Genomic DNA, 27,676 nt, shown 5'->3' with positions numbered 1-27,676 from the left:
AGCGAGGCTGCACCAACAAAAAAGGTGCAGCAACGCCGCTGCAATAGGGGGCATTGCCAGGGCGAAGGGGTTAGGAAGCTGCCTAAAGGCAGCTCCGCCCCCAGGTACGCCCCTCACGTCAGTGTGGGCTTTCCCTTCTGGGAATTTCCTGCTTGTTGCATTGGCGGATGCGGCATAGCTCTGTGGCTCCCCAGTGCCTGCATTTTTACCCCCCGGGGTGGCATAAGTGCCCATTATACCAGGATAAATGGGCACTTACGCCAGCGTGGGGTCACGCTGACTTCTAAGGAGCTTTGCACCCCCCCCTTCAGGATTGCAGCCTTTCCCTTATATCCTCAGGGAGCCCATTCTGCAAAGTAGGAACTATAATGGAGGGTCTTGGTTGACAACAGGCTACTTTAATTGGAGGAACAGCCAATTCATAGCATCTAAGGACTGTAGGCACATGGGGATACACAGGAGGAGATGGTCCTTTAGTTGTATGGGTTTTAGGCTGTAATGACCTTTTAAAGGTCATAATGAGCATCCTGAAATGCCCTTTTGATATACTGAAGTAAGGTTAAGACAACTTATCATGAAATCTTTTTTAATTGAAAGGTTACCTTTCATTTTTGCCACCTCTTATAAAATCAGAACTACATTTTCACTACAGCCATCTCTGTACCAAGTCTATTTTGACCAACCGTGAAATGCTTTTTAAGTACTAGAGAAGCTGTTTCAATTGCCATGGGAAAGAAGGGGTCCAGAAACCCCTTTTGTCCTATCAGACTAATAATTAGTGGAAATGATAACGCAATAATGTTGTAACGATCTATTGTCATGATCTACTAGTTCTCCTGAATTCCCAGCTTTCATTTCAGAAAAAGTAAGTGAAAGCTGGGAATTCAGGGCTGAAATAGACATGATATTTGGCACATAACAGGTCAGGGGTGGGGTGGGTCCCCAACCCAACCTGTACTGTGTTACAGCCACCTATTACTGTCTGCAAACAAAGTTTCCAAACGCAACGGGGCCTGATTCAGATCAGAATCACAGTGCAGAGGACAACAGGCTCCCCCCACACCATTTTCCTAAGCCAAAACTGCCCCAGTAGGCACTAACTGCCCTGCTGTGGAGATGCACATGGAGTATTGCACAATGGGGCAACAAGTACCCCCAGGGCCATTTTGACACATATCTAGTTCAGCCCATAGAGGAATTAATAAATTGTGGCATTAGATCATTATATTGTTATAGCAATCTTAACAATTACTGGCTTTGAAAAGCCCCAAAATGCCCTCTGATTGCAAGTGGGACATTGTAACCAGAGGGGCCGAAGCAAGAAAAATACGTCACCAAAATGGGGAGGGGGGACTCTAGCATTCAGAAGCTACCAGAAACTTTCCACTACTGATTCATGTTTATATTTTCTTTCTGTCTCTTGTTTTGTAATGAGTATGATGCTGCTTCTTAAGGGGAACTTTAGCTTTCTTCAGCCAAGAACTGGAAAGCATTTTGTCTGCGGGAGGTGAAACGTGATAAAGGGGTAATTGTGCATTCACAGGGTGATTCTCTTGATAGGGTAGAGATATATGACAAGGTCCCATGCTACAAACGAATTAGTATTATCCTTGGCAGATATTCTTTTTGTTTGTAATGCATTGGTCATAATAGTAATCTTTTGCTTAAACCCAGAAAGCACAGAAATAATAATCTATGCATTTATTCACATTCCTCCAGAGGGAAAGTCCCAAATGAGTGTTCAAATAAGTCATATACACAATGAACAAAAATAGGTGATTCAGAAATGCACCACCAAGAAATGACATCTTCCAAGGAACTCAAACAACCCTCTTCAGATTTTGGCAATCTGTAATATTAAAATAAATATAAAGGAAAAAGAAAAGAAAAGTTTGCCACCTACTGCCCAACAGCATAATAGTAAGTGCGAGTACTGTGTTGCTCTTACATTTCAGAATCTTCATAAATGATTTATCTCCCACTGAATGTATAAATAAATATTGAATTTTGGGCACTGCCCCTCTCCTGCTTTTTCTTTTCTGCTCCACCAGCAAAGGCATTCCTTAACAGGAGAACATTTCAGTTCACAGATCCAAAAGAAACACTGCTAACGAAAACACAATATCATATGATCAGCATATAATAAATGTGACAGGATTACAATAAAGTTTATTATAGCATACAGGCTAGCAAAGAATTCTTTTGAAAACGGGCCAGCAATGTCATGTGTTCTATAAGTCTGCCCTCAAGTTGGATACTGTGGGTGTGTGTAAAGTGCTGTCAAGTCGCAGCCGACTTATGGCGACCCCTTTTTGGGGTTTTCATGGCAAGAGACTAACAGAGGTGGTTTGCCAGTGCCTTCCTCTGCATAGCAACCCTGGTATTCCTTGGTGGTCTCCCATCCAAATACTAACCAGGGCTGACCCTGCTTAGCTTCTGAGATCTGACAAGATCAGGCTAGCCTGGGCCATCCAGGTCAGGGCCAAGTTGGATACTATGGATATAATAAAACAATTTTTGAGTTAGGCACATGCTTTTAAGAACAGAACACCACAATTTCAACTAAAGACATGGTTGATGCCAGAAGACTTCATCCTTCCAGCATGTCTTTCGCCATTTGGTTATTTATGGTTATTTTCTCTTGGAATGTCTTGTATTTTTGTTTGTATTTTTCCAATTTAGTAGGAAGAGATTAATTAGTGGGTACTACCTGTAAAGTTTCACTGCTTGGTTCTGGTATTCCAGTAGTTAAGACGGCATGGGAGTGTTAAATAACATGGGAGGAATCATGGACTTCCCCACTGTCTAATCTCCAACCAATCCTGTAGCATGTAGGTGAAGGGATTCCTATTTTTTACCACCTCGATTTCAGGTTTCTTAGAAATAATATCTAAATACTCCTGCATATAAAACCATCTGGATGATTGTAGTAAACAGATATCATCACCAGCCAGGTTTGCAGTCCATCAACTTCAGCTGGATAGACAAGTTGGAGAGTCCTTCTCTATAGATTCCTGGTGCAGACAATGAGCACCTTTGATTGTACTCTCTCACGTCTACATGGCTCTCAGGAGGGTTCCTAGGCAGAGCTGGTGGAAGTGGTCTTCAGCCTGCTGTTGGAAACCCCTAGGTAGATTGTCCTGTGGTTTTCAATATTCACACCATGTACACCTAGTTGGGGTGGGTCTGGCCAAGTCTTCATGGCTTCCATGACAATTATGGGACTGTCCTATGTTTACTGGGCACAACACATGAAAAAGCCCAGGCATCTATTGGATCCTAGTTCTGCACCATGAAGGAGATTACTGATCTCGTCTGAGGTTGTGGACCTTTGCCATGATCTGAACATTATCTGCTGAAGCCATCAAAAGAAGTGGTAGACCCGTTAAGATGGCTTTTGGACCTTACTAGTTTCCAGAATATTCTACAATATTTTAGAAGTTTCAGTAGCAACTCAGAAGAGTACATCGTTGTTGTCTGGAACACTGGCCAGTCTGGAACCACCAAATGGGCTGTTTCCTAGTGTCTTCTCCCCTCATGAAATTGAATGTCAGGCCTTTGAAATACATGGGAGCCGACAGGTCTGAATCAAGCTGGGAAACAACTGGAGAATTTCCAAGTATAAATAATCAATGTTAGTTAGATAGAGCACATCTGCACATTTTTAAATTCCATGGATATGAATGCACTAAGAAATACCGAACTAACAAATGTCTAACATTAATTATACTGTTCTATTTTAATCCATTTTAATTTAATTCAATTCAATTCTGAGAAAACTTCCTTTCCTTTTTTTTTAATAAATATTTTTATTAATTTTAACGTAAAGTGGGTACAGAAGGAAAAAAGGGTAGGGAAAAATAAAGGTGGATAAATACACGGATATTGTACAGTTTTGGTGTAAATGATACTACCACCTTGTAAGGTGAGGAAAAAAAGGGGGGGGGGAAAGTAGAGAATTGAAAATTAAAACTATATGTATATCATTATGCTGATATCTAGCATTCACTGCTACTATTTACAATGACTTCCATATTTATTGTTTTGCTAATGTTTAACTTCCTTTCCTTAAGTCCCAACAAGCACAATACATAAACCCTAGTCCTCAAGTCTGGGTCAGTTATTTATATCTTCTCTGGGGTTTTGTGCTCACACTCATTTCTTTGCAGCTCCCACTGTATATATAATGTAACCAGGAAAGTCTGTATAGATATGAATGTAGGGTCTCCTTTCATGGTACCTTCTGTGTGTGGCGAGAGGGAAAGAAAGGAGGTCAAGGAATAAGTGTGCACCATCTGTTCCAGATCTCACTGCAAGTAAAAGGAACTATTATCAAAATAAATCCTCTATGTCTAGTATTTTTTTAAATGTTAGTTTCATTATTACTACGATCATTTATTTGAGAGAGAAAATCAGTTCAATATAGCATCTGATTTAAGGACAATCATTTCCCCTCACTCAAGATTCGAAGGAAAACCTTGCTTTCCTTTCTCCACTACAGACTTAGCAACTTGGGAAAGGATTGGAGTCTTGGTTAATCAGTCTGTAAATCCTAAGGCTGACACACAGAATTCAAATTCTATTCATTTCAATTGAACCTACTTGTATAAACCTTGAGTAGGGGGGGCATATTTATTTATTTTTATTTATTTACATTCTCTATAGTCCGCCTTTCTCACTGGGACTCAAGGTGGATTACACAGAGTGAGTCAATACAATCAACAAGGTGAGACAATCAATAAACAATGAAATAGGATTTGGGCTGAAGAACCAACCAGAAGTCTAACAAAAAGAACTGAAGCTAAGCATAAGTTGTTAATATGACATTTGAAAGGGGGGGGAAAACTGTAGATGAAAGGAACTCCTCTTTGCAGAGGATCAAAACGCCTGCATGCATCCACTACATGAAAACATCCAACAGGGGACACCACAGATTAAACCTGGGACTTTCTTCGCAGAAATTATCAAGGGCTGATTCTCACATAACTGCTTCTGCTTACATGCAACGGTGACGCAGTTTGACAGTTTTACTATGCACCTGTATGTGCGATTTTGCCACATGGTAAAATAATCACAAAAGTTCTCTATAACGCAACAAGCTGCAACATGGATTGAATCAGTCCACATCCTAAAAACACAAAAAAGCCACATAATACAATCCTATACAGCCCATTCCTGAAAGGGGGGCTGAAAGGGGTGAGGAGGAGGTGTGACCCCTGTGACCACTTGTGTCACTTATGCCATCCAGATGGGCTAACCCGCTGCCGTAGGTGAACTCATGCTACCGCAGGGGAGCCACATGGCTGTGCCCCGCACAAGCACCAGTGTGACCGCTGCCACATTTTTCTGTCATGGGCCATCATGCTGTCATTGATGGGGGCATTCCCGGGGGAGGAGCTGCCTTCAGGCAGTTTCCTATGCCCTTTTGAGCTGGGAATGCTCCCTCTGCCAGTACTCTGGTTTACACCACTGAAAATGATGGCATAGCCCCGTGGAATGCTATGGAGCAGTTCCAAGGGGCTTGGAGGAAAATGGCACGGTTTTGGCTTCAGCACGGGGCTGGAAGCTGTTTAGGAGGCAGTGATGCAGCGACAACCCAGGGTGCTGCCTAGCGACACACACCCAGGAATGGGCTGATAATCATTCGTTTTTGGATGGAGGTGCTTAGGTTTCCATAGCCTGTTCAAACCTATTCTTCTATAGTCCACGACTTTCCAATTCAAAGTCTGTAAATGTATTTTATTTGTTTATTTAGAACATATTTATGCTTCTTCTCCAGGAACCTGCCCAAGGCAGCTTACAAAATAAAAATGATAAAAACAAAATGCATTAATTAAAATCCATCACTGAAAAACCCCTAGTTCAACATAAAAACATATGTCATAAAATAGACCACTGACAGCTTAAAATAACAGTTTACATACCAAAATGTTTAAAAAATCAACCCCTTACTTAAAATCCAGATTGAAGCCCAAGGGCTGCCTCTGAAAGTCTACTGAACGACTTCAAAAGAATCAGTTTAAAATATACGAACAAAGAGAAAAAATACCCCTCCCACCTAGCTTGAAACAGTTATATGCAACACCTGAGATCAGAATAAGTAAACAAGTCACCAAAGGGGAGATAACTAGTCATTAATTGTTCAGTGTATATATATTCAGTGCAGTTTTGTTTACAGTAACCTTTACTGCTTCCCCCAAGGAGTCTATTTCCTCTGATTGTGTTAGCCTTTGATAACAGCACCTAACAGGCAGATACTTTTAAAATAGCAAAACAACACTGTAAAAGCACAAAGGGTGGCTGACAGTCCCAGAGGCACAATTAGTTCGGACTATTGAAAAATGATTAGATGACTTCTGACAGTGTCCAGCCAACTCCTCATCTTTGTCTTGAGTTGCTGTATAGATTTTTTAAATGCTGAGTGACCTTGTTTTTTTCAAAAAAAGGCAAAAAGACTTACTGTGACTGCATTTGCTGTGGTAATCTGCCAGAGGGTTTCTGCTTGAGGGTGAAAGTCATCTGGGCCATGGGATTGGCCTTCTGTTGGAACTGCACTTTCTTTGAGTAGGTCTGCTGAAGAGACCGCTGAGGAATAGGCCATGGCGGAGTCACAGGGCCTGGTCCCCCAGGGGAAGTGGTTTCTTGCTTTGTAGCATCCTCACAAGCGCTACCTTTTGTCCCTGGTTTACACACACAGAGCTGTGGTCGCAGGCACATCCCCCCATTTTGGCATGGTGGCGAACAGTTAGCTAAGGGGAAAGATTATAAAGAAATAATGAATGGAACAATTAAAAATTCTCCATAACACAAAATAACCATTAAAGGGTTTTTCAGGCAAAACATATCCCTTAACATTAAATTATGAGGTTAAATGGTATCAATTAAAAGTACGTTAGCAGATATTAACTGGTTGTAGTTATGCTGCTGATACTGATGTGGAGATTCACTTGTCTACACTGCATGCATAGTCTGCAGGTTCATGGCCCCAAATCAGGCTCTCCGTACTGGCTTATTATATGCATATTTGTAACCTGAAAGTATCTGTTGTGATAAATTAAGTGCTTTCATGAACACATGAAGCTGCCTTATACTGAATCAGACCCTCAGTCCATCAAAGTCAGCATTGTCTACTCAGACCGGCAGTGGCTCTCCAGGGTCTCAGGGAGAGGTCTTTCACATCACCTACTTGCCTAGTCCCTTTAACTGGAGATGCCGTGGATTGAACCTGAGACCTTCTGCATGCCAAGCAGATGCCATGGCCCTGCCCCAAATGTCTCCATTTAGAAAAGTGCAGGTGTGACGGATAAGGGGTCAATCTGCAGCAAGAGCTGACAGACCAAGCGTGGGCAGAGCCAGAGAGCTGACACTCAGCTCTGAGACACAGAAAGCATTCGAAGCTTGGGACCCAGCCTGAGAAGAGGCTGTGAAAGTAGTCGAAAGATTGGGACCAGCCTGAGAGGGGGCTGTGATAGATTGGAAGCTCGGTAGCGAGACTGAGCGGAAGCCAGGCTGTACTCTGTGAACCTGAGGGGTTCTGTTAAAGCCAAAGCTATTGACACACACAACCTGTGATAGTGACAGGAGTGAGAATTGGGTTAGAGAGGGCCCATTCTCAGGTCACAAAGGGGAATTAGTCTCTGAGGTAGAGCTATTCCGGTAGCAGGGAGGTGTGGAGGATTACAGCCACTGAGGTGGGGTGGTCAGAGAGAGAGAGAGCTAGGCTGGGGACAGAGACTGAGAGTCTGAACCTGAATAACATTTCTGGGGGGACAGAACTAAGCTTGAAGCTGATTCCGAGTAACAGTTCTGAGGGATAGAACTAAGCCTGAAACTAAGCACGAAAGGAACTTGAGTGAAAGAAACATCTAAGCTATTTCTCTGAAATAATCTTGCGTATATAAATCTGACTCCGAGTTTCCCCTCCAAATTCTGCCTTTTCCTTGAAAATCAATCTCTGTGAGTTCTGTTCAATAAACTTCCCTGTTTTGTCTGTCTAAGTTAAAAAGCCTCTTGTGTCCTGTTTCTCTCCGAGGTAAATACTGGTGTGGGACTGGAGGAGAAGGAAAATAATCTCCTCACAAATAGACTCAGGCCAACGCTTTTCCCTCAGCATATATAGGTGGGCTGAGAGAGTGGGATATTGAAGTGGTTGAAAGGGGTGTGTGTCATAGCAGGTATAGTACAATAGATGAAGTAAGCCAAGTGTTGATCTCTGCAGTAAATACACAGATAAGCTGCCTGGTTTTCATACTAACAAAAAGACTCAAGCCTCCCTTCATGAATTACATCATATTTCTATAAGGACATGATCTCATTTAAAAGTATCACTAATTTAGAAGATACACGCAGGGGCCTGCAATAGTCACAGGGGATCCCTTCCTTCTCCCCCACCATCACTGTGGCTGGGGCTACTGCAGCTCCTGGCCACTCCCCCATCGCCAACAGGCCCAGTGCGACTCCTGGCCTACACTGCTGGGGCTGGCACAACTGCCTTCTTCCCCCCATTACTGCTGCTGCTGGGCCCACTAAGCCCCCCCTGCCCCCCCACACACCCCACTGTCATCCCTGCCACCTGCGCTAATCAGGACCACTCACAGAGGAGCAGGCAGAGGTAGGTGCATCGTCTGTGCATATGCAGACAATGCTTTTGTTTTAAAAGGTAAAGGCCCCCTGTGCAAGCTCCGGGTCATTCCTGACCCATGGGGTGACGTCACATCCTAATGTTTACTAGGCAGACTTTGTTTGCGGGGTGGTTTGCCAGTGCCTTCCCCAGTCATCTTCCCTTTACCTCCAGCAAACTTTTGTTTTAGGGGGATTTAAACCCCCAGTGTATTTTTAAATGTTTTCAGATTTTTCTGCAAACCTGGGGAGTCTGCCAAGTTTGCAGAACTATCTGGTAGGTAGGTAGAGATTTATTGTATATAGCCAAAGGCCATCACAATCAAGTAGACAAAATCAAATCAGATTCAACAAGAAAACAGTTCAAATCAAGTACAAAAATAAATTTAAATCTAATACAAATACTGTCTAAATTTTCCCCCTGGTTTAAGTTATTTAATAGGAACCATGAAAGAGCCCGTTATCCATCCAATATTTCTGCTTTCAAGCTTAGAGCCGCTTTTACAGCAATAAGACTTCAGACCGTGCCAAAAGCTATGTTATTCGGAAGCATTTAATATACCTTGTAAAGGCCTTTGGCTATCTACAAATAAATATTTACCTGCTACCTATTCGGATGCTATGCCCAAATCCCGACGGCCTCTCGCTTATGTATTTGCAGAAATCTAGGACCGCCCCCATTACATGTTGTATTGTTCTTTGTACCATGAAACCAGATGTAAATTTCTTGCCTCTTTTTTTACCTAAGATTAGTTGTTTTAGTGATCAGGAGAAGCTTTCTTTTCTCCAGTCTGACACTGACTCTGCTATTACTTACAACTTTCTGTTTTTAGTCAGTGTAGGTCCAGTCCATGGATTTATGTATCTACAGATGAGTCCACATTTGACTACAGGGTGAGTATCTGGAATTCCAAAAACCATAATGGCCCCAAAACCACAAGTTTTGAGTCAACATGCGGGCATTACTCACAGGTCCTCAGCAGCGCACGCACATGCTCTCCCTCTCTCTGTCTGTCCGGCATCAGCACGGCGCTGAGACTTCCCCCCACACACACAACCATGCCACAAAGACAGCCAGACCTCACAATACCCACCTCAGGGCAACAAGGGATCTATGGAGGCTGGAGAGGTCCTAGCAAACAATGAGAGGAAGAGGCAGCTGAGGCAGAAGCCTGACTGGGCAGAGCAGACGGGCAAGCCCAGCTGGCCAGGGAGAGCGAGAGCGCAGCTGCAGAGAGTGAATGGAGTAGGGAAACAGGGAGCATCCAGGAGAGGGAAGGAATTAGAGGGAATTAGAGGGAACACCTGGGAGAGGGAGCCTGAGGGAGAAAGCACCGGAGCCAGGAAGAAGTCCTCCCACCTCATGGCTAACAAGGCAGACACCCCACCAGTGTTTCTCCTCCCCACCAGTGTTTCTGGTGGCTGACATGGAAAAATGCCTGTACATCCTGAATAGGAGGCTGCATATTTTTTGTGCCGCTGTATAGATCGCATCACTGCCGGTGTAGAGCAAGCACCCAAAAAGCCTGCTTCATGGGAATTCTGACTAGAACACACAAAGGCAGGCCTGCACAACTATGACCCTACCAAGCCGAAGTCACATATTGTAGACTCCAGGTGCTTTACCAAGTCCTCTCCCCAAAAAAGATGGGCACTAATTCAGCTAGCTGTAGGTTTGCCCCAATGCAGCCATTTAGACTGAGATAATAGTGGAGAAGAAAGGCTTAAAACATCTCTCTTCACATCATGTCTTGACACAAATCAGGTCTCTGCATGCCTAATAATGGAATCCTTTTTTTTTTAAAGTGGAAAGCCCTCAACACAGAAGCACTGGCTTGGCCCCTAGTCTGACACTCTATCCCCCATACCATCATGGAAAGTCCTGTAAGCCAACAGCACCTATCTATAATTACGTGTCTATGCAAAGTGTGCCTCCTGTACACGGATGCAGTGGGAGACCCAAAGGCAAAAAGGGAGAGCAAGAAAGGAAATTATCTGCATCCTCTACCCTTTCAGGACAATTCTGGAGTGTTTAAATAACTTCACCTCCTTCTCAATCACAAAACATAGTCCTGGATGTGGGCAATACATGGGCCACTAGGGAGTATCTTGGCAGCAGAAGGCAGTACTCTGATACTTGCCCTGAGAAGAGACAAACAGAACTGGCTGAGGAACAAGCTTATCAGTCAGTGATGACCAACAAAGCACCCAGAACCATCTGTGGATGGAAGGAGCTAACGAGTCCAAGTGCACATTGAACACTCTTGGTGTTCAATGTCATCTGAACCAGCATGCTCACCAGGGTAGGGAGAAAGATGTGGCTGAATGGTATCTCCTGACACATGCACAGCGAGCAGGCAAAAAAAAGCAAAGTATGATGGTAGTGCCAATAGAAGGTCGAACTAATGAAACCGTGGAGAAGCCACTTAGGGTGCCAATACTAATGAAATTAAAAAATAAAAATAAAAAATTATTCCAGTTCAGCTTTAAATAAATAATAAACTGTAGCTTAACCCACAACACTGCCTGGCATTTTCATTTGATGCGTACCAATCAGTGGTGAGGGCTGCAGCTCAAACCTCTCCGCAGCCAGATTCCCTCTAGGCAGTCTCAGGGAAGCAAGTCCTCTCTCAGTCCTCAGTCTGTAATGCTGGTCTACTTTACAGGGCTGTTATAAAGCTTAATGTACGTCAAGGACTTACTTTGAACACCAGAAAGTATTGTTTTTTATGAAAACAGCTTAAGATACAATGTGGTAAGGAAACAAGCAGCTCAATCTTGCACATCTCTCAGGTAGGGGAGATATCAATGTTGTGTTACATAAGTATTACATGATTCCCCTTGTATCAACAGCACATCTGAAAAGGTTGAAGTAAAAACTGTGCTTAATGATTTCTTTTAAAATCCTATATGCTATCTATTACTTGAGATTGTGTTTTTCTTTTAGAAAACAGACATCTTTCCTCCCAGGCAAGGAACAGAAAAAAAAAAAACAGTTAAAAAGACTTTCAAATGTTGGTCCGATTCTGAAAGAAAAAGAGGACACAAATCAAGTGTACTTCCCTCTTTGAAATCAGCTTTACACAGTAAGAGGAATTTGGCAGGCCGCTTTCCATCTGGACTACGAACCAATTGTTGTGTCCAACAATCAGATTGTTTTCAGATCTCAAACAAATAATACACACTATAACCTCAGTGTTCTTTTGTCCTCCCTGTCTCAAGGGGTCTTTCAACATATAGAACATACTGTCAGGAACTAGCCATGCCAGACAAGTCCTCCAAAGCCAAGAGAAGCCTAACACCTGCTAAGCCATAACAATTAACTTGGGTGAGAATTAAAAGAGCTTATTGCATTAGTATGTGGCGGCTTGAGATGCTAGCTTCATTCAAGTCCCCTGCTGAAGCCTTTCTAGCTATGCTTGAGAGGGTCTGGCGAAGTAATATTGTCACTGATTTGTCAGCTGATCTCTTACCCAAAATACTTCAGACCCGGGCGGGGGGGGGGGGAGAATCAGTCCCTTCACACAATGTTGTGACTTGCCCTGAGCCCGGTTTTAACAGGGAGGGCAAGTCAGAAATGAAAAAACAAATAAACGTCAATTGTCTATTGCTTTGGAGCATCAAACAATATATTTGATAGCTGAATACAGTATACTACATCCAAGCAAAGTCCTAGTTTCCCACACACACACACACACACTCCAGTATAAGCTCACTAATTTGTTTTAATGTAGTTCATACATCTCCTTTGATGAAGGTTGTAGTAGACTATTACAATAAGCCTGCTAGGCCAAGACTTCGCTTTTATGAATACCAACCTGTCTATGATTAAGGCAAGTATATAGTACTGTTTAACAATGAAAACATTCTCATGCTAGCAGTCTCTGAATGTATTATATCCTTGTTGTTTTAATTCTGTACAACTTAATTTACCTTTGGCTGAATTGTTAATTTAGTTACTCCAAAATACATTAAGAAAGGAGCGTGTGTGTATATGTGTGTGTGTATACATATATGAAGCCTATGAAACATTACACAGAACTGTCCTGTTTTACCATCTGCTTTCAAATCACAAACAAGCAGCAGCATGCCTAATTCACATACAAAAGAAATATGAGTCAAATTGTTTTAATGCGATCACTGACAGCAGGTGAGAAAAGCCTGCATTGTGCCTTCACAGCAATTCCCAGCTGCCCTTCTACTGAAGTTATAATAGCAAATGGTACAGATCATCCATTAATAAAATGCTGGGCTCCAATTTTAGTTCAGGATAAAAATGGACTGCCATCCTCATGTTGATCAAAAAGCCACTTTTTATTTTTGAAGATGCTACAGATGTATGCCCAACTCAGAAGTTTCACGCTGAAGTGGCATTAACTTAAGATTAAATTATGATCCTTGATTAACAAAGTAACAGGATGGCTTACCTGTCACAAGTTCACAAGGTTGGAAGAGACCACAAGGGCCATCCAGTCCAACCCTCCACCATGCAGGATCCCACAATCAAAGCACTCCCGACAGATGGCCATCCAGCCTCTGCTTAAAGACCTCCAAAGACGGGGACTCCACCACCCTCCGAGGCAGCGCATTCCACCGTCGAACAGCCCTCACCGTCAGAAAGTTCTTCCTAATGTTTAGGTGGAATTGCTTTTCTCTTAGTTTAAATCCATTACTCCACATCCTCTGTTCAATCACGAATATGACTTGAGCATGATGGCCAGCAGCAGAAAGGTGCAGCAAAGGGGAATATCCAAGCTTACTGAAGTAATAACTATGCATGCATCACAAGCCTCTTCTGCCTCCCTAACCCCTTCCCTTTTGCTACTATGGCCCCCATTGGAGCTTTGCTTATTGCTCTGGGAATTAGGCACTAATTCACATTTGCCTAAGAACTATGCAACATATTCGCAAAGATAAAAGTGGATAAGATTATGTAGTGGGTCATCAGTGGCTGCCTGAAGACTTGTAAACCTGCAGCTGCTGCTCTCAGTTATCCCAACCTGGATGGGGGGTGGGGTGCACGCTTTTGCATAAAGTGCCATCACTTCACAGCCAACTTATGGAAACCCCAGCAAGGGGCTTTCAAGGCAAATGAGAAGCAGAGGTGCCTTCCTCTGCAGAGCCTTCCTTGGTGGTCTCTCTTCCAATATTACCACCCCTGCTTAGTTTCCAAGATCAGATAAGATCAGGCTATGGATAGTTTACGGGTGACTAAAGGAAAGCTAAGGAAACCCTTGGTGAACCTGTCCTGTTACACATATTGCTAGATGGTTGACATGTGTATGAGCCCTGATACCACTCAGGGGTCAAGGTTCTCAGTTACAAAATAAGCAGCAAGCTTCCAAGCTTCAGCATGAAATACGAACCCATTCATTTGAAGAGAGAAGACATCCAGGAAAATATAGCACAGTCCACAGATTCAAATCACTTACTAACAAACAGTATTACATCTACAGGCGAAATAAAGCTAGCTTTGTAAAAGGTGTATCTTTTTTTAAGGGCAAAAAGGCAGAAGTCTATCATAATGTGATGAATTTTTATTTTATTTATTTATTTGCTTTCTTCTTCATCTGTTCAGGGAACGTATGCTTAGGAAAACAAGACACAACAAGAGAAATGTAGGCCAAGAAGTAGGACGCAAGCATTTGAATGCACAGCCAAAAAGATGGTTGCTCAGGCAGAGAGGCCTAACATCAACGTTCACACTCCCACAAGGATGACTAGTGAGCAATCAGGAAGTCCTGATTCTGTTTTTTTTTTTGTTTTTTTTATAAACTGGGCTGTAATGCATGCTGTAATGCATGCTGACTTAGATACTATGAGCCATGATTGGAAGGAGTTCGTAGAATGGATCTTTTTCTCTTCCCTCTGTAGCCTCCTGAAAAACTGTGCTTGAAGACCAAGAGAGACTCTTAGGAACACAGTAGGGTGCAGCATAGAAAGAGTTTTGTAGAAATCACTCACGCCACCCCACTTCCGTCAACTCATTTTTTTCTGCTGGTAAAACTCATCCTCTGCAGAATTAAAAAAACAGCCAAATTTATTTTGAGGGATCGAGTAGGGCTACAGTCACACATAAATGCTGTGCAGGGATAGATAAGAACTTCACTGTGTGACCGATCCTCAAATTCAAGCTCTGTGTTTGTTTGAATAGCCCCTTGTGAAATCACCTAGATCAATTTCTCCAAGCTATTGTTATTATAGTAGTGCAAATCTAAGGCAAATGAATTCAGCTGCATTATACTACCAAAACAAAGATAAGAAAAAGACTTAAGAGAGATCTGTCTGACAACTCGAATCAGTGTGGGAAACAGAACCTCTACCTGCCTGTTGCATTTTTTAACCTCCCTGGCTCTCAGCATCCCAGCCTACGCAGCTGCCTGTCCACTCCCTTTCAGTTAACAGAACACAGACCTTCTGGCCCAAAGCCTAGCTCCTCTTTTTCCTTGGCCTTTTCCCTTTTTTTAAATTTTAATCATCTGTTCCTGCCACAGGTTCCTGTTTGTCAGCCTCCTCTTCTTTCGATCACTTTGAATCTCCAGTCTCTTCCCAATTAGCTTTACTGTTTACAGAATCTCTACATGCTCAACACTCCTGTCCTTCCCCAGATCAGACAGGCAGGATGGTGCTGCTGCAGTCGTCTTGTTTGTAGGCTTCCTAGAGGCACCTGGTTTGCCACTGTGTGAACAGACTGCTGGACTTGGTGGGCCTTGGTCTGATCCAGCATGGCTTTTCTTATGTCCTTATAAAAGCATATTATTATGTTTGAAATAAATTAATATTCATGTTCCAAATCCAAATGACTATGGAGGATTATCTCATGAGTGGAAGAAAACAAACGTCTACATTTGGACACTTAACGTCAGGGGGGGAAATGCTTTTACAATTCTTACATTACTAAAGGAAGAACGATTGCAACCATTTCTATCTTCTTCCATACAGGCTTTGCCCTTATCATAACTGTGAAGGCAAAGGGAATTCTTTTCCTAAATACGCATCTAATAAAAGTGTGCGTCATTGCTGGAATTCTTAGCTGGCTCATTTCAAAACATCTGATGCATTCCTGTAGTGACATCCATGGTTGTGTAAACATGACCTCTAGGAATGAAGCAGAAGCAATGCCTTTCTAATCTTGTACTTCTCAGGGGGAAGAAAAGGATTCAGATTGTAAACGACAATATACCACAATACGGAAGACTGTACTCTGTGGATCTTTGCTAATTATTCTTAAAATGGCAAAATCCATTAGTGAAGTAAATGCTACCCAGGACACAACAACTGCTGTACTCTGGAATATTTCTAGTGACAGAAACTTAAGAATCACTATGCTGGATCCCAACAATGACCTCATGCTCCTATTATGCAACAGCTCTCTAATGACTATTGCCATTCTCAGTATCTCTTTATAAACTCTGCAGTGAGTTATATTAGAATAAGCTGAACCAACCACTAAGATGAACCTGCCTGGTGATTAACAATCCTTGAGATTTTGCAGACACAAGCTCAACTACATGAGATACTGTCTTTAACTTCCATATATAGCAACCATGGGGAATCCAACTTGGATTGGCACTAAGCAAGGAAAAGGAGGTTTTAACGAAACACCCCACGCCGGTTTTCCAGCGAAAAGCCCCCTTCCAACAGCTAATATCTGTCCAAGTAAAGAAAATAAGACACTCAAAAGTCTGTGTTAACCCAAGTTTAGAGTCCATTGATAAACAGGATTAATGAATAATTTTGCAAGAGGCTGTTCTACAAATTATTTCTGAAATGTTAGAAGTTTATCATAGAAGCAATCTGGGGAAAGCCACCATTACCCAAAGGTATGGATCAGCTGGTTAAACTTTGCAGAAACTGATAAACCAATCACCATGGTTTAATGCAGAGGATGAAATAACTACAGCAGAGTGCGCATGTGCACGTGCACACATGCATGCACATGAGTATAATCTGAATGACTGGAACACAGCACAGGCTCTTTATCCAGTCTCTGATCAAATCAATGTTAGAACAAAATATAATGAATCATCTATGATGAACGGGGTACTTCTATACATTCAAATGGACTTTTATCTTCCAGTTTCAGGAAAAAAAGGACTTTTTACAAATGCTGGGACTTTAACTACTTATTTTGGATTCAGATCTCGCCACCCAAAATTGTAGTCATAAACTCAAGACAACAAAAAGCTTGTCTTTAGACTTGTGGTGAGTTAAAGTATCTACTGTAGGTTTTCCTGGATTAACTAAAGTTTTTTTACATTACATCAACAACACCAAAGTGTTTCGAAGAGAACTATTTAGTCATTTCTCCAGCTAACAGCAGGTGGAGCCCAACTTTAACTAAACTCCAGCAAAACAGCAACTGGGATGAAAACCTGAAAATGGCAGACAACAGAGGAACCCTGGGCAAGTAGGTAAATGACTTGTGATTGGCTGCTGGTCTTTATCTCAAAAGTGCCCTTATGCTAGGGTTGCCAGGTCTCTCTTTGCCACTGGTGGGAAGTTTTGGGGGCAGATCCCGAGGAGGGTGGGGTTTGGGGAGGGACTTCAATGCCATAGAGTCCAATTGCCAAAGCAGCCATTTTCTCCAGGTGAACTGGTCTCTATCGGCTGGAGATCAGTTGTAATAGCAGGAGATCTCCAGCTAGTACCTGGAGGCTGGCAACCCTACCTTATCCCCAAGGGATATCTGCTATGCTTAAGAGGTCAGTGGCATTCTCCCCAAAGACTCTTTTTCCTTCCCTGGCTGCGGCATCATGGGCCAAATTCCAAACACTCTGGTGCTTACTCAGGCTAGCTTGAGGTGGTCTCCTTTCCCTGCTACATGCTGCTGTAGTCCACATGCAAATACTCCTCAGATTAGCAAGTCTCCTCTGGATATTGTGCTTGTCTTCTTTTGGTAAACAGCCAGGAAGAGACTGTCCTTATAACAGAACCCAACTACGGTAGTTATACCTAAAAATAACAGGTCAGCTGCTCCTTTTAAAGACTATCAAATCAGCAACCCTCCTCCCTTTATAAGTTAAAATACCTTGGACTTCTAGGCACAAGCATCCACATGCTATTAGACAGAACCGTAAGAAAGCCCCCACAGCCATTCTTCCCAGCCTTTTCAAGAAAGGCTTTGGCAAACATATCAAAGAGATTGCATGGTTTCCTACTGGCATTAACTAGCTTTTTTCAAGGCACTAGTATGTGTTTTTTTTAGAAAATACTTTATCTATTACTAAATCACTAATTAATCCACTGAGAAAATATCTGTTAACACTCCACCTACACTAAATATTTGGTCCAAGAACTCCGTAACAGAAGTTCTGCAATCTAAGCCTTGATATTACCCCAATATTTGGGGCAGACAATCCAAGAATAAAAACGTTATCTCACATCTAAAACAGAGACCAAGACAAGAGACCGAGCATGTAATTTAGGACCAAGAACCAGTTTTAATTCAAATTGTAGGGATGAGTTATGGCTTTCCCACAGCAACACTTATTAATCTAAATGTTTCCATCTGTAAACAGTTTGGGAGTTTTATGTCTCACAAGGAATTTGAAGTATTCATTAGTTTGCTCTACTTTCTACAAACCCTAAAATATTGAAAAATACGCGCACGTTTATTATGATAACTTGTTATTGACTTGCTGAAACAATAAAACTGCTATGCTCACAATAGCTTCAGATGTTGAATGATCAGCATTCTCCATTCCTTTCAGTGCATTAATTGCCACATCATGTAAACAAATCTATTAAGTAATGTGGTACTCAGGAAAATTACATTTCCCTCTGCCATTGTCATTTGAGGCTAGATCTGAAAGGTACTGTCGAAGTGGAGGGGAAACCACTATGAAGATCTAATGCACAAAAAGCCATTCAGTGCTTAAGAAAAAAAGAAGTGGAAATTTTGAGCCAGGGGTTCCTGTCCAAAGGATAAAATGTTCAGCATGAATCTTCCTAAGGAATTCACATCAAAATGCAAATGCATTGCTGTAGTAATGTATGCATCAGTGGCAGATGCTCAGATCCATAAAGTCACTGGTTGTTACCCATTAAAGATGGGTTATTTGTTGTCTGAGGCAAAATGAAATGCACTAGATGACAATTTGTCCTCAATAAAAAATATTTTATATATTTATACTTCCGATTTGAATCACAAGCCAGACATTCTATTTGGAATTTACTGGATTTGCTTCCATATGTAAATGTGGAAACAAACAGAAGGGTTTCTTTAATGCTATGCAAAATGAAAGTCTAGATGAGACATCTGGAAGCCAGACCATAAGGGCCACTTTAAATGCTAACTGAAATAACACCTGATAAGCACAGCCAACCACTTCTTTCTTACTTGCCACATATTTTCCCTTACATAGGGCTGAGAAGGTACACACAAACCCATAAAGGTTTAGACTTTGATATACAGTTCAAAACCACACTCTGAATCTCAGCTTTTCTTTCTTTCTTGTTAGCCCCAGTTTCAGGCCCTTTGGGCTGTTAAGAGAAGACATGTATTTCAAACATAATAAAATTTGTAATCCCAGGAAGAATGCTGGAGAGACAAAAGGGCTGGGGGTTCTGCAAGTGGTATGAGGTTGAGATGCTCAGGAGAAAGACAGGTATATAAATATTTGAAATAAATAAATAAATGTGTGTGTGTGTGTATCATGTGCAAGTTATTTTAATTTGCATATGCATACATGGGTTGCAAGATTCAGCTTTCCATAGCACATAATTTGGAACAGAATTCTGATTTTTTTTAACAGTGCAATCTTATGGAGCTATGCAAGTCGAAGCTTAGACTTGAGGAACTCTGCTTAGTATTACACATAAAGGGTGTAAATGGCCCTGATCTTTTGCTTAGAAATAGCAGCACAATGTTTTGCCAGCACTTATGAGCCAGAGGTATGTCACTAACACATGGGATCAGCTGGAGCCTGAATTAAGGTTTTCTACTCTAAATCAAGATGGGTCTCCTGCTACCTTTAAAATTTATGAGTCTAAGGAAATGCACAACAGGGCCCACTTCCTCTACCTGCATTCCTTCCAAATGAAACTTTCAGCAGTCTATCTGCCCACACCTTCTCCTATCCATTTTAGCTTTAAGAGACTTCACACACGCACACACATTTAAAAAACACAGAAAAGCAATGGGGCAGGGAAGGGGTGAAGCTACAAATCTTATCAGAGCTGTGGCAAAAGCAGATGAAACTACCATGCATGTACCATGTAATACAATGGCATTTAAAGCAGGAATGGCTAAAATTCCTAAACACAACAGATGCCCCCCAAAATGTGCAGATGGAAGAAAACAACAACACCTTGCATTTTCCCCGGCCTGCAACATTCCTCATCGCTGCAGTTTTTTCATCTTCTCTCAAGCCAACCTTCTCCACCATTCAGTGCCTGCCCCTCTACAATCACTAGCCATAGTACTTTCTCTTCCACAGCCAACCTGGATCAGATCCCCAGGGACTCACTAGTTAAAGGTAATGCAGATGAGACAGCAACCAAAGCTACTACCTCTTTCTCTTCTAACTAGGAGAGAAGGGATGGGGGAGGCCAAAATTCTGGCCAAAGTCCTTTACCCAACAGCCATATAAAGAAAGCAAATGGGGCTATTACTCTATAATCTGGCCAGACATGATTTAAAAGAAGAGAAGCTGCCCAGTTACTCCCAGCAAGTTGCTGGGTGTGTGTGTTAAGTGCCGGCAAGTTGGCAAGTCACTTCCGACTCAGGGCGACCCTATGAATCAATTTCCTCCAAAGCATCCTATCCTTAACAGCCTTGCTCAGGTCTTGCAAACTGAGGGCTGTGGCTTCCTTTACAGAGTCAATCCATCTCTTGTTGGGCCTTCCTCTTTTCCTGCTGCCTTCCACTTTTCCTAGTTGCTAGGTAGGCAAGTAAAACGTTTTGTAGGCTGATGCTTTTATTGCACTCCGCACTCACCTGTACAGCAGGCCCATACTGCACTCTCACCCTTTTGTGGAGCATTTCTGGGTCAAAATTAACATTTTAATAATATGATACCTGCCTTGGTTCTTGAGGTGCTCAGGAGACAGGCGGGATATAAATATTTTAAATCAAATACATTCATAATTTGTTGTAAATCTTAAAACTGATAAGCCTGTGGGGTGGGGGAAGATATACTTCATAGTGAGAAAAGATACAAGTAGGTAGTACCTGCTTGGTGTAAAAATTATTAATGATATGAGGTTGTCATCTTATATAGACAAAAATCATAGTATGAAATTAGGATACCGGCCATTGCTGTGTCCCAGTATAAAGTTGGATATGGAAAGAGGATGGTCCTAACAACCAACATCTGTAATGAAATACAGCTTTTCCTCAGGCTATCCAATGGCCACCTGCTATCCAATGACCAGGCTATCCAGGCTATTCCTCAGGCTATCCAATGACCATGAGAAGAGCAGAACTGCTTTTAAACAGTGAGGGTGGAAATGACACCGAAGGAATGATATACCACACAAATGGCTACTTACGTTTGGTACACCTCTGAGAGCCGGGAGCTTTGCTCCAGCCATGACAGCACTGACCTCCACAGACATTCACCCTGGAGCAACAGTTTAAAAAAAAAGGCAGGGGGGGGGGGAGAAAGAAAAGAGTCCATCACAGTTTCCTCACACAGCAGTAATTCTCCAGCCAGGTGCAGCGCTCTCTCGACTCAGCTGTCAGGCAGTTCAATAGCACACGCGGGTTTTTTTGCACTGGGAATGAGGCTGTTGCAAAAGATATTGTTTCTCATCTCAAAGCAAAGAGGGTTGTGGAAGAGGGATGGGCTGAAAAGGCGGGAAAGATGTGGAGCAGACTAAAGGACAAGAGACCCAGCAGGCATCTGCTTGTCGTAATGAATGCTAGGAGTAGGCAGGAGAGAAAAGTTTCAAGCCTGAGGGAAGGCAATTATTACGATTCTAAATAATAGACACACATTGCTCTCTAAGCACTCCTGCCTCAAGCTCCTGTCAGAAGGAAATGGGTCTTCCCTGGCCTGCCAAGGGTTTTTTTTAAAAGCCGGGTTGACCTCATTTCCATTGAACGTAACCTGAAGGCACTTACTTCATAGCTGTTGTATTTATTCAGAAAATGTATATGCCACCTCTACAGAGATGTGCTCGGGGAAGTTCACAAAGTAAAAGCATAAAAATAAAAATAACCACCACAAAATTATTAATATTAAAACAAAGCAATTGCCCACCATGGGGATAAAAACAGCATTAAAACAACATCCTAAACGGAAATTCATAAAACATCCTTCGGGTTAGAAGCAGACCATTCAGTTAAAACCCTAGGTAAAGTAAAATGTTTTGACTTGGCACCTAAACAACAATAAAGTAGGCACCAGGCAAGATTCAAGTGGGAGGATAACCCAAAGGCATGGGGCCACCACTAAAGAAGCTCTGTCTCTGTTTGCCACCTACACCTCAGTTTGCCACCTACACCTCAAGAAGACTTGATCCGGCAAATTAGACCAAGCAAGAGGAGACTCCTTCAAGTATCCTGGCCCCATGTTATTTAGGACCTTGAAGGTAAGAACCAATTAATTCTTCTTTGTTTCATTTTGCATTCCCTAATTGACCCTCCTTCTTGTTTATGTTTTAATGGCTGTTTTAAAGTGGATTTTAATGTCTTTTTAAGTTTTCACCATCATGAAGGCCTTAACTGAGTGGAAAGATGGGATAATTGTTTTATTAAAAATAATTTTTTAAAAAATTACAGTTATCAGAACAACCACTTTCAATCTTTAGAAGGCAGCAGAAGATGGATTCATTCAGGATGGTGTTTAATCTTTTCTATTTTGTTGGCAAGGGTAAATTCTGATTTTAATTTGTGTTTTTAATGTAGTTGATGTATTTTTATGCCTTTTGTTCTGTTGATACTGTAAGCTGACTGAGTTCTGGAAGGTAGAAAGGCAGCTAATTAAAAAATTAATAAATTAATAAACCACCTGCAGCACTTTGAATTTTGTCTGGAAACAGACATGCAGATCATGCATCACTGGTGATTTGATCCCTGTAAAGCATGAGAAAGAGTGCTAATATTCAAAATTAATGTCTCTCCTGTTAACATTCTTGTCACCATCCCAAAGATTAGGCCCTGAATCCAGCCATACTGAGCTAAATCCTCTCTCCAGGATCAGAGGAGCATGCCTATTATCTTAGGTGCTGTGGAACGCAGGCAGGATGGTGCTGCTGCAGTCGTCTTGTTTGGGGGCTTCCTATAGGCACCTGGTTGGGCCACTGTGTGAACAGACTGCTGGGCTTGATGGAATTTGGTCTGATCCAGCAGGGTTTTTATGTTTTTAAAACCCCATAGTTAAAGCAGGACTGTCAAGGGTTGATGCAGGCCCAACCTTAGCTTGGCAAACAGAAGCCAAGAACTAACCAAGATCATATCCAGACCCACTACTATGAAAAGTGAGGTGGAACATCTCACGTGACACATTTTGAAGTTGTAGTAAATTGTCAATATTTAGTTTACCATGGTTTTACCACTGTGGGGAAATCCATTTGACCAAAAATGTCACACGTAATTGGGAAGCCATTCTCAAGCCATTTTGTTCTGAAGTTCTAAACTTTTTTGCTTATGGCCTGTTCTCATGTATCTGCAACAGTCTAAGCAGACCCGCCAAGTTACTTTCAACTTTACCCCTCCCTAAAAGTCTGTCTCATATGAACACCTGCAGGGGTGCAAGGGGCTTTACTACCTGTTACTGAATTTGAGACTTTGTGAGGATATCATAATGTGCAGGCATGAAATTACATGGGGCCCTGACAAGGCATATTACTACCCAGGTACTGCACAAATGTGTCTCAACTAACAGTTAAAACAAAAACAGGTAGGGAAATGGCAGAAACACGTATAATGACCAGCGCCTAAGAAGGTCAAATCATAGCCCTATTTTAACACCAAGTCTCAGAACACATTAGTAATAAAAAGGGCCTTTGAGCATGCCCAGAGTGCCTCCATCATCTCATCAGGCATTAATAGTGAAGAATCTCAGTGCAGAGGATATGCATTTCACATATATTTCATATCTAAGGCTAATGCTGCACCCATCAGTTGACCAGTGAAGAACACTTTTTAATTGACAAAAAGGTATTTCTGATTAATTGATCAGTAATCGTTTTTTTAAAATTATTATGTTTAATACAAGAACTTATAAAACCCATGATGGTAGGCATCACTTTAGAAGAGAGATTCTTCCTTGTCTCCCACATATGAGGAAAGGCCTCTTCTAAAATATGTCTACTATGTGTAGACATCATCTAAAAACAAGAATAGTAGACTTTCTACGGTCAAAACCATTGTTTCTTCCTAAATCATATATGTGTTTAATCAGTTTGACTAAAAGTTTGGTTTTAGTTTACATTAATCAACTAAGAGTTCTTTAATTGGTGATTCTCCCATTTAAGTGCATCACTTATTTTACAGTTTGAGCAGTTATTACTTCATAGGGGTGCATACTTTCTCGTGATCAGTCAAATACCACAACAATCATTTTAATAGATAAATGATTCTTTTGTAGCACATCTACTCAGAGCAGATACAAAAAGAGGCTTCCTTTCTGCATTGACTCATACTTTGTATGCTGTTTATTACCTCTTCAGGAACTACAATCAACTCAAAATGGCCTCACATTATATTAATCTTTGTGCACCCCTTCCTAGAGCTATAACTGGAAGAAATCTGAGGGTAAATCAAGATTTTTGAGTTTTTTCCCCCTTGTCATCTCCTACTTCAGAAGTTCAAACTCAACCATGGCCCATCTCAGTCTATTGGAACAACAGGGCAACCTGGGAATTTATCAAGCCACTTTAAGCACCCTAGCACCAATCCAAGATCACCAAGGCCATATTGCTTCCTGTCTCTATCCTCCCATAGACACTTAGCCAGATATAGAGCACGGCTAGCACGCCAGGCAGATGGGTTTTGTCCCTAGCCTACCCTCAGAGCTCCCTAACCCCCGCCTTTGATGAAGCAAGATACTAGCACAAAACACTCTAGCTGATTGGCCTTTTATTATTCAAACTACAGCGGGCGGGCGCACTCACTAAAGCGCTACAGTGCATTCCTAAAGAGAGTTACTCATTTCAGTGGGCTTAGACTGGAGTAACTCTCCTTAGGAATGCACTGTAAAGCCATTTATGCATGGGAGGTTTTGCCTTGGATTTGCCACTCTCTAGATCAGTGGTTCTCAACCTTTTTTTACTCCATTCCCCCCTTTCCCCATTGTTCAGAATATAATTCCCCCCTTCCCAAGATAGTCTAACTCAAGAAAAACAAACTACAATTTTACAGATTGTACATAATCGACAGACATCACACTTTGCTGAATAGTGGTTGCAATTCCCCCCTTGGAACCCTAAAATCCCCCCCCCCCGGGATTTCTCCCTTGTTGAGAACACCTGCTCTAGACGCAACATTTTCCCCATCCGAACTCTCAAAACTCTTAATTTTGTTTTAGCTTTGAGAATGTGGATGGGGAAAATGTACATCTAGAGTGGCAAAAGGTCACTTTCACACATACCAAATAATGCACTTTCAATCCACTTTAGCGATCATTTGCAAATGGATGTTGCCATTTCTCACAGTAAAATCCAGCGGTGAAGTGCATTGAAGGTGGATTGAAAGTAGGGTTGCCAGGCCCCTCTTCTCAACCAGTGGGAGATTTTGGGGGCAGAGCCTGAAGAGGGCGGGGTTTGGGAGGGGAAGGACTTCAATGCCATCGAGTCCAATTGCCAAAGCGGTGATTTTTCTCCAGGTGATCTGATCTCTATCTGCTGGAGATCAGTTGAATTAGCAGATCTCCTGCTACTACCTGGCAGTTGGCACCCCTAATTGAAAGCGCATTATTTGGCATGTGTGGAAGTGCCATGCGGGCCATTTATGCATGGGAGGTTTTGACTTGGATTCGCTGCTTTCTAGGTGCGCATTTCCCCCATCTGAGTTCTCAAAACTCTGCAGGGGGGCATAGTTTTGAGAACTGGGATGGGGAAAACGTGCATCTACAGAGCAGGACTAGATTAATTCATGCCATCGTATTCCCTATTACTGTGTATGGGTGTGAAAGCTGGACAGTGAAGAAAGCTGATAGGAAGAAAATAGATTCCTTTGAAATGGGGTGTTGGGAAGAGTGTTACGGATTCCGTAGACTGCCAAAAAAACAAATCAGTGAGTTATAGATCAAATCAAGCCTGAACTGACCCTAGAAGCTAAAACGACTAAACTGAGGCTATCGTATTTTGGTCACGTCATGAGACAACAAGGGTCACTGGAAAAGACAGTCATGCTAGGAAAAGTGGAGGGCAGCAGGAAAAGAGGAAGACCCAACAAGAGAGGGACTGACTCAATAAAGGAAGCCACAGCCTTCAATTTGCAGGATCTGAGCAGGGCTGTCAAAGATAGGACATTTTGGAGGACTTTCATTCATAGGGTCGCCATGAGTCGGAAGCAACTTGACTGCACTTAACACACACACACACACACACACACACAGGCCATTTATTCATGGAAGGTTTTGCATTGGATTTGTCACTCTCTAGATGCACATTTTCCCCATCTGAAGTCTCAAAACTCTGCATGGCGGCTTATTGTTGAGTTTTGAGAATATGGATGGGGGGAAAGTGCATCTAAGAGTGGCAAATCCAATGCAAAACCTTCCATGAATAAATGGCCTAAATCCCAGGCTAAACCTCCCGTGCATAAATGGCCCGGTTTTGTGAGAAGCCCCCTGCGCTGCATTGCACTGAACCCCTTTCCCCTGCTTCGGCCACCAGGCCCGGAGACAGGGCCGGCATCCCCTTACCCCTGCAGCTGCTGCAGCTGGGGTTGGGGGTGAGCCTGCCCGCTGGCGGCGGCGGCGGCGCTGCTGTTGCTCTCGCGCGGCTGGAGCCTGGGGCGCGCGCCGGGCTTGCCCGCTTTGCCGAAGGCGGCGGGCTCGTGCTGGAGCTGCGCGGCGGGGCCCAGGCGGAGCTGCACGCTGGGGCTGCTGCTGCTGCTGCTGCTGCTGCTGCCGGCTTGGCTCATCCTGCGGCTCCGCTCCAAGGGGGTGCCGGGGCTGTAGCGGGCGCTCAGCTCCACGTTGAAGGCGGCGCGCGGCGGCTGCTGCCCTCCGCTCTGCAGGCGGCTGCTGGAGGCGGCCGCCCGGCTGGGGCGCAGCACGTAGGTGATCGTCCTCAGCCTCCCGTTCTGGGGAGCCCCCAGAGCCGGGGGGCAAAAGAGACCCGCGCACAGGAGGAGCCCCCACTGGATCCAAGCCATTGCCCAAACGGAAAGGAGCCCCCCGGCCGGGCGAATTCCGCAAAGCCCGCGGTGCAAACAAAAGGGGTTGTGGTGGTGGTGGTGGGGGAAACAGGTCCTGGTTTTGCAAAGGGTTGAGCGTCAGTTCCTTTTGCTTTGCGCTGGTTCCTGGAATGCTGCTCGTTGTTCTTCTCCTTTTAGGCAAAAAAGTGCACCGGGTCCTCGTTTGCCATCCGCCGCCTTCCAGGGCTCCCTTCCACCACGTGAGGCAAGTTCAGCAAAAAAGTTGTTGCACGGAGCAGCAAAACATTGTTAGAGCAGAGGAAGCTGGGGGGGGGGGAAGAGATCTTAACTCCAACCAGCAACTAAGGGGGGGGGAACGGTGTTTTCTGGCAGATTTCTCTTTCTTTTTCTCTCCTTCCTTAAGGAAAAGAGATTGAAGCTGCCCGAGATGCTAAATAGCCTACAAGCATGTGTTAGGAATACTATTTAAACCAGTTCGGGCTGAAAAAAAAGTCTTTTAAAAAAAGTTTCTGCGGGTGTACGGCTCCTCTTGAGTGTCAGATGTACCCAGCCAATCCCCGGCAGGCATGACGTCAGGGAGCCGGTCCTAATTGGGAAGGGGAGAAAAGGGGGTCGGACCGTCCCCGCCGCAATCCAGTTTCAAATGCAAAATTGCTGCAGGTCGGCGGAGGCGGCCGTGGGTGATCTCACGATGAAAGTTTCAGTGGCACTGCCTTTGCCTTTTTGAAACCCGTAGAAAGAGCGGAAGTTGTTTCCCTCACCTGTAACACAACAATAGAA

At 43.0% G+C, this 27,676-nt stretch overlaps 1 protein-coding gene across 4 annotated transcripts in view; it reads right to left on the bottom strand.

The window, feature by feature from the left end:
- LTBP1 (latent transforming growth factor beta binding protein 1) overlaps positions 1-26,893 on the bottom strand; it is a 260,003-nt gene extending 233,110 nt beyond the window's left edge. For 3 of the 4 annotated variants that reach the window (XM_056852320.1, XM_056852321.1, XM_056852322.1), the window contains exons 1-3: positions 26,439-26,455; positions 21,115-21,185; positions 6,461-6,749 (exon numbers count right to left, since the gene is read on the bottom strand). In XM_056852320.1, coding sequence (XP_056708298.1) covers positions 6,461-6,717 — 257 coding nt within the window. In that variant the 5' untranslated portion in view covers positions 6,718-6,749; positions 21,115-21,185; positions 26,439-26,455. Of the gene's footprint in view, positions 1-6,460; positions 6,750-21,114; positions 21,186-26,438 lie in introns of all 4 variants that reach the window. The other variant, XM_056852318.1, reaches the window with a different exon arrangement.
- Positions 26,894-27,676: the final 783 nt, after the last annotated feature.

This window comes from Euleptes europaea, chromosome 7 (assembly GCF_029931775.1).
Source record: "Euleptes europaea isolate rEulEur1 chromosome 7, rEulEur1.hap1, whole genome shotgun sequence".
NCBI lineage: Eukaryota > Metazoa > Chordata > Lepidosauria > Squamata > Sphaerodactylidae > Euleptes > Euleptes europaea.
This window is presented reverse-complemented; position numbering and strand designations above follow the sequence as displayed.